The 17,919-nt window shown below is 40.5% G+C and overlaps 1 protein-coding gene across 1 annotated transcript in view; it reads right to left on the bottom strand.

Moving 5' to 3' along the window:
- Nucleotides 1-17,919, bottom strand: part of Dnah9 (dynein, axonemal, heavy chain 9) — a 354,260-nt gene that overhangs the window by 134,565 nt on the left and 201,776 nt on the right. Inside the window, exons 44-45 of the mRNA XM_013013168.1 lie at nt 8,462-8,624; nt 6,572-6,695 (exon numbers count right to left, since the gene is read on the bottom strand). Coding sequence (XP_012868622.1) covers nt 6,572-6,695; nt 8,462-8,624 — 287 coding nt within the window. The remainder of the gene's footprint in view (nt 1-6,571; nt 6,696-8,461; nt 8,625-17,919) is intronic.

The following is a 17,919-nucleotide window of genomic DNA, read 5'->3' as shown; positions in this document are numbered from 1 at the left end:
GTTGTTGTTGTCATTATTGTTGATATTGTCTTTTTAGAGAGGGCAAAGGGGGTGGGCTCAGAAGCGGAGAGAAGGTGGGTGAACAAATGCAGTCGTAGTATCCAATGTACATTATATAGAAGATGAACTGTGTAACTTGTGTACAGGGACTGGAGGGAAAACAGGGAAAAGCAAAAGAAGGCATGACATTGTCCAAGAAGAATTGTACTCATTACCTAACTTATGAAATTGTAAGCCCTTATAAAATTGTAAACTCCTTAATAATAACAATAAAATTATATTAAAGGAGAACATTAAAAACCCATCAATATGGAGGAGAGTGGATAAAAATGACAAATTTTGTTCTTTGAAGAATATAGTCTGAGAAAAGTTTCTAGGATTTCTAACCAGGTGGTAGGCATTAGCCCACACCTACAATGTAGTCTTTGCCTTTCATGAATCATATTTCAGTTCAATATGATGATGTGCAGTTGCCGACAGCTTTAGCTCCACAGAGAGGAGAAGAGACAGTGTCAATAAAAGTTTACTAGAAAATTAATGCTCAAGACCAGTCTTCTTTCTTTGCTTTCTCCTTCCTCTTTCCCCTAGCCTCCTGCCCAGTCTTGCCCTGCCCTGCCCTGCCCTGCCTTGCCTTGCCTTGCCCCTTTCCCTTCCCCTTCTCTTTGTCCTTCTCCTTCCAATTGCCCTTCCTCCTCCTCTATGCTTTACTCTCCCCCCTCTTTCTCCTTCTTCTTCTTTGGCAATTTCAGAATTTGAACCCAAGGCCTTGCTCTCATTTGGCTTGCTCACTTGGTTGGTGCTCTACTACTTGAACCACACCCTTTGCTCATTATTTTGGAGTTGACTCTGTTGGACTTTTCTTCCCTAGTCTGGGTTTGGACAATGAGCCTTTGGATTTCCATTTCCTGAGTAGCTAGGATCATAGGTATGAGCCCCAAATGCTTAGCAAGTCTTCTAATGTTAGTAAAAGTTAATTTAGACCGAGGAATAGAATGAGACTCAAAAGGAACATCATGAGTAAAGACATCAGAAAACAACATGTTGTGTGACTTCAGCCAGGAATTGCTAAGTTGTAACAGGGAAGTATGGTTAACAAGGAGAGGAGAGAGAATATCAAAGTCATTTTTTTCCTACACAAAAGGCACTTGGGTTTTATCCTGTATCCAGATAGGAAGTAATAATGGAGTTATGGTTTGGATTACATATAGTTTAGATTATAATACTAGGGAGTTAACTGGGACCTAGGAGGAGAGTTATGAAGTGTCTTCATCAAAGCAAAAGATGACATAATTGAGGCAGTCAGAATAAAGAAGATATGGAGTCATAAATTATTAGAGAGGAACATTAATGATAATTGGCTGTCTCTTGGATCTGGGAGAAGGGAGGTCAGCAACTTAAGGAAATCCAAAGAGACACAAAATTTGTAACTTTGTGGGATGTTATTACCTTAAGCAGGAAACAAAAAGCTAATCATTTAAGCATACCTTTTGCCTAACCCTATTGGGATTTCTATTTTGCAGATGGAGAATCAATCAGATACATGGTTAAAGTTCTACTGTCTGTGATTAATGGAATTATTGAGTAATAATTCTATGTTTAGGAGGTCAAGTGTATGCTTTGTGGCTGCTCCTTGGTTCCAAAGTGTTGTATTGCTTTGTTTAAATTCCTGAGAAATGAATCCTGAATTCAGTTTATACAACGGTCTCATCAGGAAGCCAAATTCTAAATGCTCCCAGAAGAAACACCATCCAATGGCAAATATGTGACAATTATTTCCACACTTCATTCTCATAGGGTAGGTGTAGATCACAGACATATCAATCTTGGATCTAATTCTCAAAACCAGAAAGATGACCAGATATAAAAAGAACAGCTTTGTTCAGAGGTGGAGAAGAGGAGCCAACTGGCTGTAACTCTTCCCCTTGAACCCATGTCTACATATGCCATCAGAGCCCAGCATCTAGTGACTGGAGAATGGGAGCTAAATAACTGATTGCAGGGTAGATGAGTGAATGAAAGATAAAGACCCACACTCTGCTGGCCCATGACTGTAATACTAGTTACTCAGGAGGCTGAGATCTGAGGATGGTGATCTGAGCCAACCTGGGCAGAAAGTCCTGAGACTTTTTTTTTTGTTGTTGTTGGTTATGAGTGCTGTCCCTCAGCTCTTCAGCTCAAGGCTAACCCTCTACCACTTGAGCCACAGCACCACTTCTAGTTTTTCTGAGTGGTTAATTGGAGATAAAAGTCTTACAGACTTTCCTGCCTGGGCTGGCTTTGAACCATGATCCTCAAATCTCCTGAATAGCTAGGATTACAGGCATAAGCAACTGGCGCTCAGCATCCTAAGACTCTTATCTCCAATTAATTATGTCCCCCCCAAACCAGAGGTAGAGTTGTGGCTCAATTGGTAGAGCACTAGCCTTGAGCCAAAAAACCTCAGGATAGCACCCAGGCCCTGAGTTCAAGTCCCAGGAACAGCACACACACAAAAAATGATCTAGACAGGACCAAAGAAAAGAAATCTTAATTTTGGGGAGAACAATTAAAGTTTTTGAAAAGTCAAAAGAAAATTGCTAAAGTAAGATTCCAAATGAAATAAAGTATGGCGTCTATCATAGGAAGAAACATTACACCTGGATGAGGCTAGGTCTTTTTCTTGGTTAGTGCTAATTGGGCTGTCACAGTAGAAATAAGATTTCTGGGAGGCTGCAAAGCTGGAGACAGAGGTGCTGCCCTGGAAATCCAGGGGTAAGAGGTAATTCTTATTTTTCACCCTAGATTTGGATGGGACTTTCCTTTGGATTATGGACAGAAAGAAAATATCTTTCTAGGCATTTTCAAAATACTAGAGTTAGATGATAAGTATACATTCTTCAGAAATTAGATAAATTAGGTCACAGAGAGGTCATAGTGAGGATCGAACTTTTCAGGTCAAGCCAATGCTTACATTCCATGCATAGTTTCACTAACAGCTGAGTAATCCTCAAGGTCATTCTCTTGACAGCTAGGGGAAGTGGCCCAGAGATGGGAAGTCTGTTTTTAACTTGGGTGGCCATGCTGCTCTAAGTATGATTAGGTATCTTTTTACTAATAAGGTCAAGAACTATTTTTTTCAATGATATTTAAGTAGTTGTACAAAGGAATTGCCATTCAACACAGCAGTTTATGGGTATACTATGTCTTGATTAATGTCATTCAACATTCTTACCCATTCCTCTCCTACATTTCTTTCCTCACTCTTCTTAATTCTGTAGGACCAAGAACTATTTTTCATTTATTTTCTTTTTATTAAACTGTAATCCTTCTAAGATGCAGTTTATATAAAGACTATTTCTGAAATGTGTGGTTGGCGTCATAAAGTGGGATTCACACACCAAACATCATCATGACATGGATTTGTGAATGATGTCAGAATACCAAGGGATAAAACAGCGAGCTAAAAGTATGTGGATAGTCTGTGGCATGAAATGACTGGTGTTCTGAAGGAGACATTTTGGGGGGAGCACTCATGGTACCATTGTAGCAAACCAGCCCAGGACAGTAAATCATTACAGAGTAACAAGTTATTGGTGAGGGAGCCCAAGGTAAACTTTCCTACACTCTAGTGTACTTTTCAAAGATGCAGTCATTGCATAACATCACAGAGATTGACAAACATTTAGAAGGGAATGAGATTGTGAGAATTCCCTCCAGCTTTGGCTAGACTGGCATTTGCTTTCTTTCTAGTCAGAAATGATACCTCGGTAAGGGAATAATGTAATGAAGATATACTCTAATCTTTCCTGCTGAAGTGGGTTAAAAATAAAGAAGACAATTTAGAGGAAGAAAGCATTAATTTTAACTATATTCCCACCTTCTTAACATATTTATGCAAATCATGCTGTTTTTTTTTTTATTATGGAAGACTTAAAAGGGAATTGCGAGTCAGAAACTCTGCCACTTTGGAGCAAGCTGACTGCATTAAATTTTCGGTGGGAGAAACTTCAGAAATTCATTTTAAAAAGTGGTCTTCTAAAGGAAAGGCTGGAGATACTTAATTGAGGACTAAAACTTCCATTGGCAAAAAGTGTAACCATTCCTATTCTCAGACATTGTTTTAGGCGAAGGTGACCTGGCTGGATGGGAGCCAGGTACATTCAGAGCGAGCCTGGCAGCCTGCCTGACATCTCCAAAGCCATACATTGTGGGAAGCACAGTTTTATTTCTCTTGGTTGTTTTTGAAATTAGATTTCAGGATAGCTTTAGGATGAGAGACCAGTTGAATCCCTCACTCATTTAATACAAAAGGTACCGCAATGTTGTAAGTTAAGTATGGAGGTAAGATGTTACATACAGACACTATCTAGGAAGGGGAGAGTTTCATGTGTGGGAGGAGGGAGGGTATGAGAGTTGGTTGGAAAACTCCTGAACATAATGCCAATGTAAATGGCATAGGTCTGGAAAGACAAGGGTGTGGGATCAGTGTCATGCTAGGAGCCAGCATAGTAGGGAACCTGGAATGTGGGTCCTTATTAGAGATAAACCAATAAAGAGCCAGAGAATGCCCAGTCATGATCAGTTGCATAGCTCTTCATGGAATGACAATACCACCATAAAATATGAAACAGACCTTGATTCTGAAAAGGGATTAGATAAGCCATCCTGAGATGCATCACCTCTGATAACATGGGATAGAGGATGGAGAAAGGTACGTGTGATGATCCCTGGGCTTCATAAACCAAAGAATATTCAGCAGAACACTTTTGGAATGGGCTTTTAGAACACAGAGGAATTGGAAGCAGACTTTTTTTTTTCAGGAACATCTGTATATTGACTGTTTTCTTTGCCTAGATGAAGGAGCAGTTTTGCAGATGTGAAATTCAGTTTATGAGCCAGTATAGTATATATTTTCCCTTTAATTAACATATGCACATTATATACTAGGTCTTGAACTCAGTGTCTGGCTCTACCACTTGAGCCATGCCTCCAGTTCCAGCTTTTTGCTGGTTAATTGGAAAGAAGTCTCTTAAGGATTTGCCTGCCTGGGTTGCCTCTACATCTCTATCTTTAGATCTCAGATTCCCAAGTAGCTACAATTGAGAGGAGTGAGCCATGGGCACCTGGCATAAGTGCATTATTTATGCCCAAAATTTTTACGTACTCTTTTGTCTTACATATAAATATGACGTGCCTGTATGTTTTTGGAAAGTTCGCATAAGTTTTGAATTCCTAAAAAACTTGGATTGTAAAGTGAAAATTCAGCTTTCCAATGAAGTCCTGTCTCATACTTGCAGTGTCATAGGACACTTGGTGATCTCTGTCAAGGTCATTGGAGACGAAGCGGAGTAATATGTGTTCTTTCTTTTGGTTGGTGCCAATACTGGGGCTTGAACTCAGGGCCTGGGTACTGTCCTTTGGAATTTTGCTGAAGACAAACACTCTCCCACTTTAGCCATAGTGCCATTTCTGGCTTTTTGGTGGTAAACTAGGGATAATAGCATCACAGACTTTCCTGACTGTGTTGGCCTTGAATCTTGATGCTCAGATCTCAGCCTCCTGAGTAGCTAGGATTTAGAGGGGTGTGGCATTGGCTTCTGGTATAAATGAATGATTTGTGCATGAAATATATAGTCTTTTCATGCACTCTATTGTCTTAGGAAAACATATTGTGTCTATATAATTTTGCAATGGTTGACATAGTCCTGAATTCCTAAATAAAGACCCCATAAAGTAAGAATTAATAGGAATTGAGCTGTTCATTTCAGTCCTATCTTGTATAGCTAGTGTCATAGGGTACTTGACAATCTCTGTCAAGGTCACTGGGGACCAAGGAAAACTGTGTGATGGCATTTTATATCTGCTGGGATTTTTTTGTTTTCTTTTTGTGCCAGTATTGGGGCTTGAATTCAGGGCTTGGGCATTGCCCCTAAGGTTCCCCCCCCCCAATTCTAGCACTCTACCACTTGAGCTACAGCTCCACTTCTGGAGTTTTGGTGGTTGATTGGACATAAGAGTCTCATAGACTTTCCTACACAGGCTAGCTTTGAACTTCTCTCCTCAAATCTCAACCTCCTGGGTAGTAGCTATGATTATAGGCAGGAGCCACTGGTGGCTGGCTCTATATCTGCTCTTACTTTGCTTCTACAAGATTCTGAATCCTTGGTTAACTTGTTAATCCGAACTCGTTTTATTGTAAATGTATGTGCACACTCACTCTGCTTATCTTCTGTCAATGCCTAATCTATCTGAAATCCTGTATGCGTTTTGCTTCTCTTTGCCATGGGTATAGAGACAGAACAGAATCCTCTCTGGGCTCAGCAGTCTTCAGGCCCCTGAGCCTTCTTCTTCTTCCCATAATCAGTTCTGGTCCCACTAAGACAGCCTCAAGATTACCGTATGCTTTGCAATGGAAGTAGAATCTATGAGTCAGAGCAGCTGGCATAGAACCAATCATAGGAAGGACTTTAACAAACCAGTCCTTCATGGTATCAGTTTTCTCCCTCATTTCTGTGACCAAGTTTTCTGACTTGGATCAAACATATCTCCACCTTTGACTAACCCAGATCTACAAACGAAAGAAGTCCCTTACCAGATGCCAAGAGGTCATTGATGAGCACGAGGAACCTCTCATCGGCCACTTGGGCATCAGTCATGAGAAACACGGTGCTGAGGTTCTTCACACCAGTTTTCATACACAGACTGGCCAAATCCACCTGGAAGGAACATTGAAATCAGAAATCTCTGAGAAGAAGGACATTTTGAGGGGGATTCCCCAATCTACTCCTTAGGAATGGACCTATTTTCCTATGTACTTTGGTGGAAATAAAGCATGACTATGTTGGGAGGTAGGGAGGAGTGCTATTTTGTACCAACAGACAGGAAAATATGCCTCAATGCTGGACATCAATGTCAAAGGAGGTGAGCAAGGAGAACTACACAGCGAGGACCCTGGTTTCATAAATCTTGTTGGCTCTTGCACTAGCTCAGGATTCCCCTGTTCGTACAAAAAGGGAACAAAGGGTCTTCTCAAAGGACAAAGGTGATTTTTTCATTTATATCTTCATGGAAGAAACTTCCTCTTGAGAACAAGTGACTCTGTTATGACCAATGAGACAGAGATTTGGGGCTAGCTGTTTGAGGATGAATATATCTTATAACAGCATCTTGCATTGTTATGAGTAACTCCACCAAAGCTGTTGTTGGAAAAAAATTATTAGGGAACACACACACACACACACACACACACACACACACCCCTATAGTATATTTCCTATATAGTATATTTCCTATGAAAGCTGTAGTGCTAAGCTAGAATGTCAAGTCCTGAGTTTGTCAAGTGTTGTAAGTCTTGATCCTTTGCTACATCACCCCTCAGGTCCACACTGACCCCTACCCTGGTCTGTTTTCTACAGCATCACGCAGGGATCATTTCCTAACAGCCTCAAACAATCTTACTGCAGCGCTTCTGTAAAGTCCAAACACCCTCCTTGCTATAAAGATAACTGCATTCCTTTTTAGATCAATGGGTCTTACCTTTACAGAATGATCTAAGATGGTGTCTCTCAGTTTTCATTAAAATCATCTGGGACATATTTTGAAAAACACCTTATACCCAGGCTAATCCCCACATCTGTTAAATATTAACATCTAGGGGTAGGATACAGGCATCAGTATTATTAGAAGATTCAGTACATAACCCAGGTCTTAGTATAAAACCACTGTCTTCTATCATTCTGTAAATGCATAATTTCTACCACACTGTTTAATTTTGTCTCTTTTGGAAGCATTAAAGAAAAACCTAACTTGAGTCTGATATGTGACCTTGGATATAGTCAGCTTTGAGAGGCTGAGCTATGGTTTCAGAGCAGAAGTGAGTATCTACCTTTCCCCTCGTTGGCTGGAGTGGGGGGTGTTTCTCCCAAGAACAGCAAGGGCAAGGCAGATGGAAATTACACCAAGGCTTCACATTGTGATTGGGTTGCAGCCTTGGATAAAAGGGAGAGCCTGAAAAAACAGTCCTTGAAGGTTGTACATATAATGTCTTTCTTTACTTCTTGCAACATGCATCATCAGTCCTATATGCTTGCCACTTAAAAACAGGAAATGTCAGTACAGGTCGCAGAGGCCAGTGGTTACTGAATCCATCTTCTAAACTATGAATCTCTTATATAACTTGGACAGACTGTTGGAATTCCTCTTATGGCTACTAGAAGACTTAGCAAGCTGTGTGCTAAGCCTGATGTAAGGGAACGTGTTGATGTTCCATCCCCAGTGACCTTGGCAAGGCCACTCTTCTGAAACTGATTCTAATGAGAGAAATAAAAGCCCTTCTTGTTACTAGTTCAGACACGAAGACCAAAATGGACAATTAAGAATAAGTTCTGGGCAAGGGGACTGTAGAACCACAGAAGAATGGCAGGGAGCTGTGGGTGACTGGACAGAGGCCAAGGCTTATCCCCACGGCAGTGGATCTGTTTACCTTGAAGTCAGGGATCTGGTAACCTTTGCGCAGCGTGATCTGGAATACGTCCATGGAGCTGATGAAAGCCGCCAGCCTTGTGAGGCTCTGCTTGCCACTCCCACCTACGCCAACCAGCAGAGCATTGCCCCTGGGGGACTCCAGAATACGGTTGATGTGGCAGCTGAAGAGAAGGGAGTAGAAAGTGTATTATCTGGAGCACTGTCCACGGAAGAAATACATACAGTGACAGTAGTCAGAGTGGGAGTGAGGGCCATCTTGGAGGCACATCATAGACTGAGCAATAAGAAACTTTAACGAGACTGTCCCCAAACCTGGCTTTACCTTTGCCCAAGTGCAGTGCAATTACCATTGCTTTATCTGTGATCCAGATGCGCTGGAGAACCAGCATGAGTGGAAAATTCCAAGGCAGGTAGGCAGGGCTGGAAGAGTCAGCCATGGAGATAGGGAGGGACCTCTATCTCACCTCTCCACTTTGTCTCACCAATTTTGCTTTTGAGCAAAAAAGGGGACAGGAAAAAGAGAAAAGTAGGATGTATACTAATATAAAACAACAACAACCAACACCCAGGAAATCTAGAAGGCAAGGGCAGTCCTCTCTGGAAAGAAGAGGAACAAAATTATAGCCAGCTAAATGAAAGCAGAGTCCTAGGACAGCTGTTCTCACTCGCTTTTAAAATTTCCTGGACATCATGACCCCAAGTCATGATGTCTTATTGTCAATGTTTGAGACCCATAGATCCTGGGCATCCTAAGTTTTTTCTTTCCCACCCTTCTTACTGCTCTTAGTATTCCTTTCCTACTCAGGCAATGGGGAACAAGCCAGGCCTCTTCCGGCTTAGATCATCTTCTCCCAGCAAAGTCGGTTCTCTTACTCCTGAATCTTGAGCCCTTCAACGGCCACCTTCATGAAGCTGTCCATAAACCTTCCTCTCCTCACCCTGCTACCTTAAAGCCACTTAGCAGTGTATCCTAGGTAAGATACTACATTATTTATATAAAAAGACTTCATTAAAAATTACCTTAAAAACAATGGGTACATGTTGGGTAAAATGTATCTAAATACATAAAAACATACCATGCTACTCTGTAACAATAAATACTATTGACATGGACTATATGGCCTTCTAGCTTTTTCTAATGTCTGTCTACATTTTTATAAATATATTTATAGATTATGTATCTATCACATGTGATAAGCTAATATATATATTTTTTGGGTCCGGTCGTGGGGCCTGATCTCTGGGCCTGGATGCTGTCCCTCAGCTCTTCAGCTCAAGGCTAGCACTCTACCACTTGAGCCACAGCGCCACTTCCGGCTTTTATCTTATGTGGTGCTGAGGAATCGAACCCAGGGCCTCGAGCATGCAAGGCAAGTGCTCTACCACTGAACCACCTTCCCAGCCCCAAGCTAATATATTTTTTTATCCTCTTGATTTTAGAAGCTGAGTTCACCTTATACACTGGGCATAGGGATTTTGTTTTGTTTTGAAGTGCTCAAGATAGAACCTAGTTCCTCACAAATGCTAATCAAGCACTCTCCCACTAAGCTTTACCTACAGTCCCTGAGCATGGAGTGTAGGAACCAGTTTCCTTTTTTGTTGGTTGTGGGGCTTGAACTCAGGGTCTGCACACTGTCCTTGAGCACTCTACCACTTTGAGCCACCAGCTCCACTTCTGGTTTTCTAATGGTTAATTGGAGATAAAGAGTTTCATGACCTTTTCTGCCCAGGCTGGTTTTGAACTGTGATCCTCAGATCTCAGCCTCCTGAGTAGCTAGAATTACAGGTGTGAGTCACTGGCTCCCAGTGGGAACCAGTTTTTAATTGAGTAATATACAATTATTATCTTCCTATGCCATTAAATAATCTCCTATACCATGTTTTAGTTAGGGGAACAATACTATATAGAATATCCATAGTGTATCAACAATTAAAAAATAAAACAAATTATTTGTCTTCAATACCCCACTGTTGGATGCTTAGATTGCTCCCAACATTTTCCAGTTACAAGTATGAGACATAATGCTTTTTCTTTCTATCTATTCCCTAGACATAAAATGGGTACATCAAACAATAAGACAGTTCTTACAGCTCCTCATATATACTGAAAATGCAACACTCCTCTTGAATGATGCTACCAATTTCCATTCTTTTTAGGTAGAATCAATCAAGAGATGAATCTGTTGTATTAGAGGATGAGAACAAACACATTGGATTGTAGTCAATGAATTAAAATGTAAGTCAGTGAGTTCAGTTGTTGGTAACTCTGAAACAAAGAATTGTGTTGGAATGGGGTTGTTTGTGGCCTAATGGAACACAGAGTACATTTGAAACTGAGTTACACAGTTTGTGCTGCTATATCCTTGTCTCATGGTATCAGCATTATAATTAGACTTTCTATTCAAATCAAGTAATAATGTAGCTACTCAAGGTCTAACTAACCTCACTTTTGAGGAAGGCCTGGGGAGTTACTTCAGCTGCTAGTGCTTGATACATTAGTGAAACATCAGTGTGTGTGTGTGTGTGTGTGTGTGTGTGTGTGTGTTTGTGAGCTTGTATTGAGCTTTGGTGGGGTAGAGTTTCTTACTACTACAAATTTCTTATATATACAGATGATTTGGTCATAATTAGTATTGATAAGCTATTTGTGGACCCTCACGACCTTATCTATCCTGTGGGATTTGTGTTGCAAAGAAAATCCTGGCAAAAATGAGTATGTGTGTGTATCTCTGTATTTGTGTGTGCATCTTTGTATTTGTGTGTGCGTGATTTTTACTAGTTTAATGGATAAAAATGTTATACTTTAATGTGTATTGATTTGATTTATTGAACATTTTTCAAGTTGATTGATCATTATATATTTTTTATTTTGTGAGTTTTCTGTTCATGTCCTTGGCCCATTTTTGCACTTAAGTGTGATACTAGAGTTGTAAAGCCCCTTTAGGTACTTTTTTCGGTTACTTTCCCATTTTTAAATTTCACCTTTTAGTTTTCTTTAAGGTGTTTTGGAAGTTCAGAATATTTTAGAATTTAAAATCTATCCCATTGAGTTCAATGCAGTTAAAATTAATCCACCTAAATATTCAGGAGCTATTTATTGACTTACATTTAGTTCTTTTATTATTTTACTTTTTCACTGTAATTACTTAATTGTGAAACATACACCCTGTCTTTATCAGCTAGATTTACTTCCTCTTGCTTTTATTAAACCATCATTTTCAGATGCCTGAAGATTGTGTCTATTTATTATATGTCCATTACAGTGCTAGCATATTGAATATATCCAACTCAATGTTATTAACTTGAAACTGAACACCACAGGCTTTATACAAAGCAGTATATTTGGGGAAATGTATATAAATATTCATTACATTGTGTACAAGAGATTATTTGCTTTGTGTCTGCATTGGTGCCTGATGAAGGGAGAAACTATAACATTCAGGGGCTCCTCTCTAGTTCAGGAAAGATGGGGCAAGAATGGATTCATGGAGGAGGAAGATAAGCTTGGAGGAAGGAAGAGTTGGAGTCCAGCTGGGCTCTCTGGATTGCCCAACACCCAACTTTATTCTGAAAGGTCTGAACTTGGTTTAGCAAGGCCTGTGTTATTCAGTATCTAAATGAGAAATGCATCATTAGTGATGAAGATTCTAAAGAAGAATGGTTAAGTCTGCAGCCGTCAGCATTAGACTCCAGCTGGGGCTTCATTAAGAACCTCTGACAAGGGCAAAGGACTCTGCATTTAAATTACAAAATTTAAAAAGAAGATCAATATTCTAAAGGGCTCCTGAGCCAAAAATCCAAAGCAGTGTATGCTCAACCCATTACTGAATTTCTAGATGAAAAACAAAAGCTAAAGATGCATCAGAGCACAGCTGGAGTAAGATGGGTTATTGAAGACTCAACACACACACACACACACACACACACACACACACACACACACACACACACACCCTCTGGAGGGCTAATGAGATACTTGAGCCCCAAAAGAAATACATCTGAAGTTTTTTCTGCCTAGTGCCTCCTAAGTAATCTAAGAGAGGGGGAAAATGTACACATATACACAAAAATGAGATGGTACAAGACAAAGAGGCAAAGGAAGATGAATAGATATTATACCAAAAGTGAATTAAAGGATATCACTTAAGGCTTGAAGAGAGAACAGAACAGGAACCTCCTGAAATGGCACAGGAAGCCAGTGGGAGAAAGGAAAAAAAAAGCAACAGCACCAAGAAAAAGACCATAGCAATGCTCAGTTAAAGTGTTTCACATCAACAGCACCTAACACGACATGGTCATTCCCATTTTTCCCATCCTCCACACAAGGAAACTGAGTCACCCAATCCAGTTTTGGGCAGATTGAAACTTGGGTCTAACCCTCTCTCTAGAACCCATGCCCCTAACCATTATACTATTTCTGAGTTTAGCATCAAAGTAAAAGAAAGGAAGAAAGCAAAGCTGGGAGAAGACAAAGAGAGGAATCAAGCTTAAGAAAATGTGAAGCATATGTGTAGTGTGAATTGTTGAAGTCCCAATGGACAGATACCTCACTGTACCATAAAAAAGCTCTTGCCTTGTCCCCTCCACACTGCATCTGAGGATTTCTGGGAAGATACACACTGACTCCTTCCTTCTCACCCTGTCCATTCCTACCTTGGGTCCTTAGAAGGTGGGATCTTCCTGGACAGAGTCCCAAACCCTCTACCCTGGGTACTGTATGCTACTAGGGCCTCTCCTGGAAGCTCTGAACACCCCTAGATTATCTACTTCTTACTGCATCATTTGCCTTCCTCTGTATGGCCAACCACATACTCCTGCTCTATGTGGTTTTTAGAGGCAGTAAAGAGGCACCAGGGAGCCTCCAGGGAGGGGAGGGAAGGCAGCACCTAGATAGAGTAATGGGATATCGATATTTACAAACAGATGTACAGAAAACTACACATCCACATGCAGTTATTCTCCAGTATCACCTGTTCAAGGTCGTTTCCAGTTATTTTTGCTGTCGTAAAAAGCAGCAGCCTAGGCCTCTCTTTGGAAACTGTCTGCACAGCCTGTTTATGAGCCTCAAGAGAAAAGCCAGTTCTCACAGCCCAGCCTTATTTTTTCCTTAAAAACAATATTAGTCAGTTTGATCGCCCGTGCTGGAAACCACATCAGCTCAATCACTAGCTATTCATTCAAATTAAATTCACCCCAAAAGGACAGATATACCTAAATTCCAAGATGAATGCAGAGGCACTGATAGCTCTGGTAGAGGAAGGGAAGTATACACTAAGGCTTCACAAGGTTAGTCAATAAACTTTTTTGGGGGAGTCAGTCATGGGGCCTGAACTCTGGGCCTGGGCGTTGTCCCTCAGCTTTTCAGTTCAAGACTATTATTCTACCACTTGAGCCCCAGCACCACATCTGGCTTTTTTTTTTCTTATGTGGTGCTGAGGAATCAAACCCAGGGCCTCATGCATAAAAAGCAAGCACTATACCACTGAGCCACCATCCCAGCCCCTCACAAGAGTTTTTTTTTTTTTTTTTTTTAACCTTCATTCACTGGATACATACTGTGCACTAGCACTGTCCAAGGTCCTGACGTTTCTGCAATGAGAAAGGCAGTCTTTGCATTGGAAGAGTTTATACTAGATTAGCAGGAGACAGTATATGGAGAAGCATCATGTGTGATGGCCTAGGGTACAGATTCTGGAAGGCCATAGGAACATAAGTCTTGGATTGCCAGAGATATGTCCTTATGCAACTTCTTTCTTAGTGGCACTTGTATTTTTCTTTTTGTTACAATGGGTCTACCTGTATCCTTGTTTCAGCATTTTATTTCCCTTTCCCTCCCCAAATTAGAAATACATATATACAAGATGCAGGACACTGGAATCAAAACAGTGAAAACAGGGGTTATACTGCAGGGGAAGAACATTCAAAAGAAACAAAAAAAATCACATAGTACATTACAAATACTTTAAAAACAATTGCAAGAAATAAAAAACCTACCTATATCCCTATCTTGGGGTTCATTTCACTTAACATCATCTTATATGGTCATATGTACATAGCTTTTGACCTTTTCTGCTTGACCTACACTTATACTAATTATTGCAATCAAGGGAAACCATGGGACCTATGTTTCTTTGGGCCTGGCTTACTTCACTTAGTATAATTTTTTCCAAGTCTTTCCATTTCCTAACAAATGGGCAATGCCATTCTTTCTGATGGAGACATAGAATTCTACTGTATATATCTATACCACATTTTCTTGATGCATTCATCCACTGAGGAGCATTTAGGTTGATTCCATATCTTAGCTAGGTAAACATAGTTGTGCTGGTAGCTTTAGACTAGCCTTGTTTGTGATAGTTTGGGTAAATGACTAAAAGTGGTTCTAGGGGAGCTCTATGTGTAGTCTTTTGAGGAACCTCCATACTGCTTTCCAGAGTGGTTGAACAAGTTTACACTCCCACCAACAATGCAGTAGGGTTCCCTTTTGGCCACATCCCTTCCAGCATCTGCTGTTATTAGAGTTCTTGATTATAGTAATTCTAACTGGGGTGAGGTGAAATCTCAATTTTGTCTTGATTTGCATTTCTTCTATGGCTAGGGAAGTTGAGCATTTCTTCATGTGTCTATCGACCATTCTTATTTCCTCTTCAGAGATGTCTCTCTAAGTCTTTAGCCCACTTATTAATCCAGCAGTTTTTGCTTTGAGGATTTGTTGTTGGGGAATTTAATTTTTTCAGTTCTAAGTATATTTTAGATATGAGACCCTTGTCTGTTTTTTTTTTTTTTTGGGTCCGGTCGTGGGTCCTGAACTCTGGGCTTGGGCGCTGTCCCTCAGCTCTTCAGCTCAAGGCTAGCACTCTACCACTTGAGCCACAACGCCGCTTCCGGCTTTTTTCTTTTTGCTTATGTGGTGCTGAGGAATCAAACCCAGGGCCTCAGGCATGCAAGGCAAGCGCTCTACCATTGAGCCACCTTCCCAGCCCCCTTGTCTGTTTTATGGCTAGTGAACCTCTTCTCCCAATCCATGGGCTTTCTATTGATCTTGCTAGCTATGTCCTTTGCCATGCAGAAGCTCTTCAGTTTCATCCAATCCCATTTCTCCAAGCTTTCTTTGATTTGTTGTGTTTCTGGGTCTCTATTAAGAAAATTTCAGCCTGTGCCAAGGAGCCCTATAGTTTCTCCTGTTCCTTCCTGTAATGTTTTAAGGGTATCTGCTTTGACTTCGAGGTCTTTGATCCATTTGGAGTTGATTCTGGTGCAGGGTGATATATAAAGATCTAGCTTTTTTTTTTTACAGGTGTTTAACCAATTTTCCCAGCACCATTTACTGAAGAGGCTGTCTTTCTTCCATTCTATTTTTTACTCCCTCATAGAACATTAGGTGGCTATAGGTCCCTGGGTTCATTTCTGGGTCTTCAGTTCTATCCAATTTGTAACTTGTATCCCTAAGCTGATCTGGTGAAAAGGGCCAACTCCTGGCTTAGGCCCAGAAGTTAAGTGAAGGCAGGATGAAATCTAGGCATCCCAGCCTCCATTTTGTGTCTGTGTCTTTGTTCTTGGCTATCTGCCTTGCAATAAGCTTGGAATTCAAGATCCACAGGACTGCTAGACATTCTAAGACAGGAGAAAGAGCTAATACCTTGCCAGGCAGCAAGGGGCTCTTAACTATAACAAGGCTGCTGATCCTAAGACAATGAACTACTAGACCACACATGGCTGCCACCTATGACATCAAGAGCACACCATTGCCTGGGACTGCTTAATAATTATACCTGTACCCCTATCTCCAACTCTTTCTCCTCCATTTAAACTAAGACCAAATATTTGCACAGGGAAGATGAGTTAAATTGTTACCTTGCCTCTTCTGGTGACATGCCTGTTTCATGTTAATTAAATCTGTTTTCTCTGATCTCGACCATTACTTGCCTCTTCATTTGGTCTGATGGAGCAAGTGGCCTGGGGCCTAGAATTCTTATAACATTAGTTTATGATGCATATATAGTATTTTTTTTACCTTCTTTAGGATTTTCTTTTTGTGAGAATGAAGCAAATTGATACACAGAAAGCACTGTACTAGGACAATAGTGAGTGCTGTGCTAAGTGCATCTCTTTCTTGTCAAATCCAATGCTACTCACTCAGTGGGCCTCCTGATTGCCTGAGATAAAGTTGGAAACCCCCTCTTCACCCAGCCACATTCCTTCTGTTCTTATCTATATTATCATTTTAACATATCTTACTGTAAAGGTGATGTAGAGAGGTGTTTCAGTTACATAAATCAGAAAATGAGTACATTTCTTCTTAAACTATGTTACCCCTTCCCTCATTCTTTCCCTGTTTTTCCCTCCTGTCTCAACCCACAAGTTGTATAGCTCATTTTTTTTTTGTTGGTTGAGGAGCTTGAAGTCTGCCTGAGCATTGTCCCTGAACTCTTCAGCTCAAGGCAAGCACTCTACCACTTGAGCCACAGCAGCGTTTCCAGTTTTCTGGTGGCTAATTGTCTTAAAGACTTTCTTGCCTAGCTGGCTTTGAACTATGAGCCTCAGATCTCGCTCAGCCTCCTAAGTAGCTAGGATTACAGATGTGAGCCACCAGAGCTTGGCAGTATAGCTCATTTTTTTAAGTTAATTTATACATACAGTCTAGAACTGTTTTATTGTAAAGGTGATGTGTAGAGAGGCTAGAGTTACATCAGTCAAATATTAGTGCATTTCTTTTTGAAGAGTGTCAACCCTTCCCTGATTTCTCCAAGTTTTTTTCCTCCCAATCTCCTTCTTCCACAAGTTTCACAGTTCATTCTCAACATAGTGTCTAGTGAGTACCACTGCTACATTTGTTCACCCTTTGTCCCACACTTTTTTGTGCTCCCTGCTTACCCTTCCAGGGGCAAATAAACTAACAAACAAGAGAAAAGGAAAGACAACAAAAACAGCAACAATAAAAAGCATCTTGTTGCCATTTCTTGGAGTTCATTTCAAAAATTATTATTTTATGTGCTCATATGCACATAGATATTGAGCCTTTGTGATCCTCTCCTAAGAATATCCTCTGGTCTCACTGTATGAATGTCTAGAGACCTGTATAATTTTGTTACGTCCCAGAGTATTATTTTTCTTACCAACCAGTGTATTTACTTGTAGATTTGTAGGCACATTTGTTACCACAAATGAGGGAAAACAAGCAACCTATTTTTCTCTGTGTCTGGCTTAGTTCACGTAATAATAATTTTTTTCAAATCTTTCCATTTCTGTATGAATAGTATCATTCTTCCTGATGGAAGACTATATTTCCATTGTGTATATATATATCACATTTTCTTCTTGCAATAATAAATGCTGTTGGGGGGTGTGTTCAAAATGGAACTCTACTACGCTGTTGGTGGCAATATAAACTGGAAAGCAGTATGGAGGATCTTCAAAGGACTAAACACAGAGCTTCCCTGTGACCTAGCAATTTCA

The sequence above is a fragment of the Dipodomys ordii genome, unplaced genomic scaffold, assembly GCF_000151885.1.
Source record: "Dipodomys ordii isolate 6190 unplaced genomic scaffold, Dord_2.0 Scaffold19, whole genome shotgun sequence".
Lineage (NCBI taxonomy): Eukaryota > Metazoa > Chordata > Mammalia > Rodentia > Heteromyidae > Dipodomys > Dipodomys ordii.
Note: the sequence above shows the minus strand (reverse complement) of the source record. Positions and strands in the feature narration are given on the sequence as shown.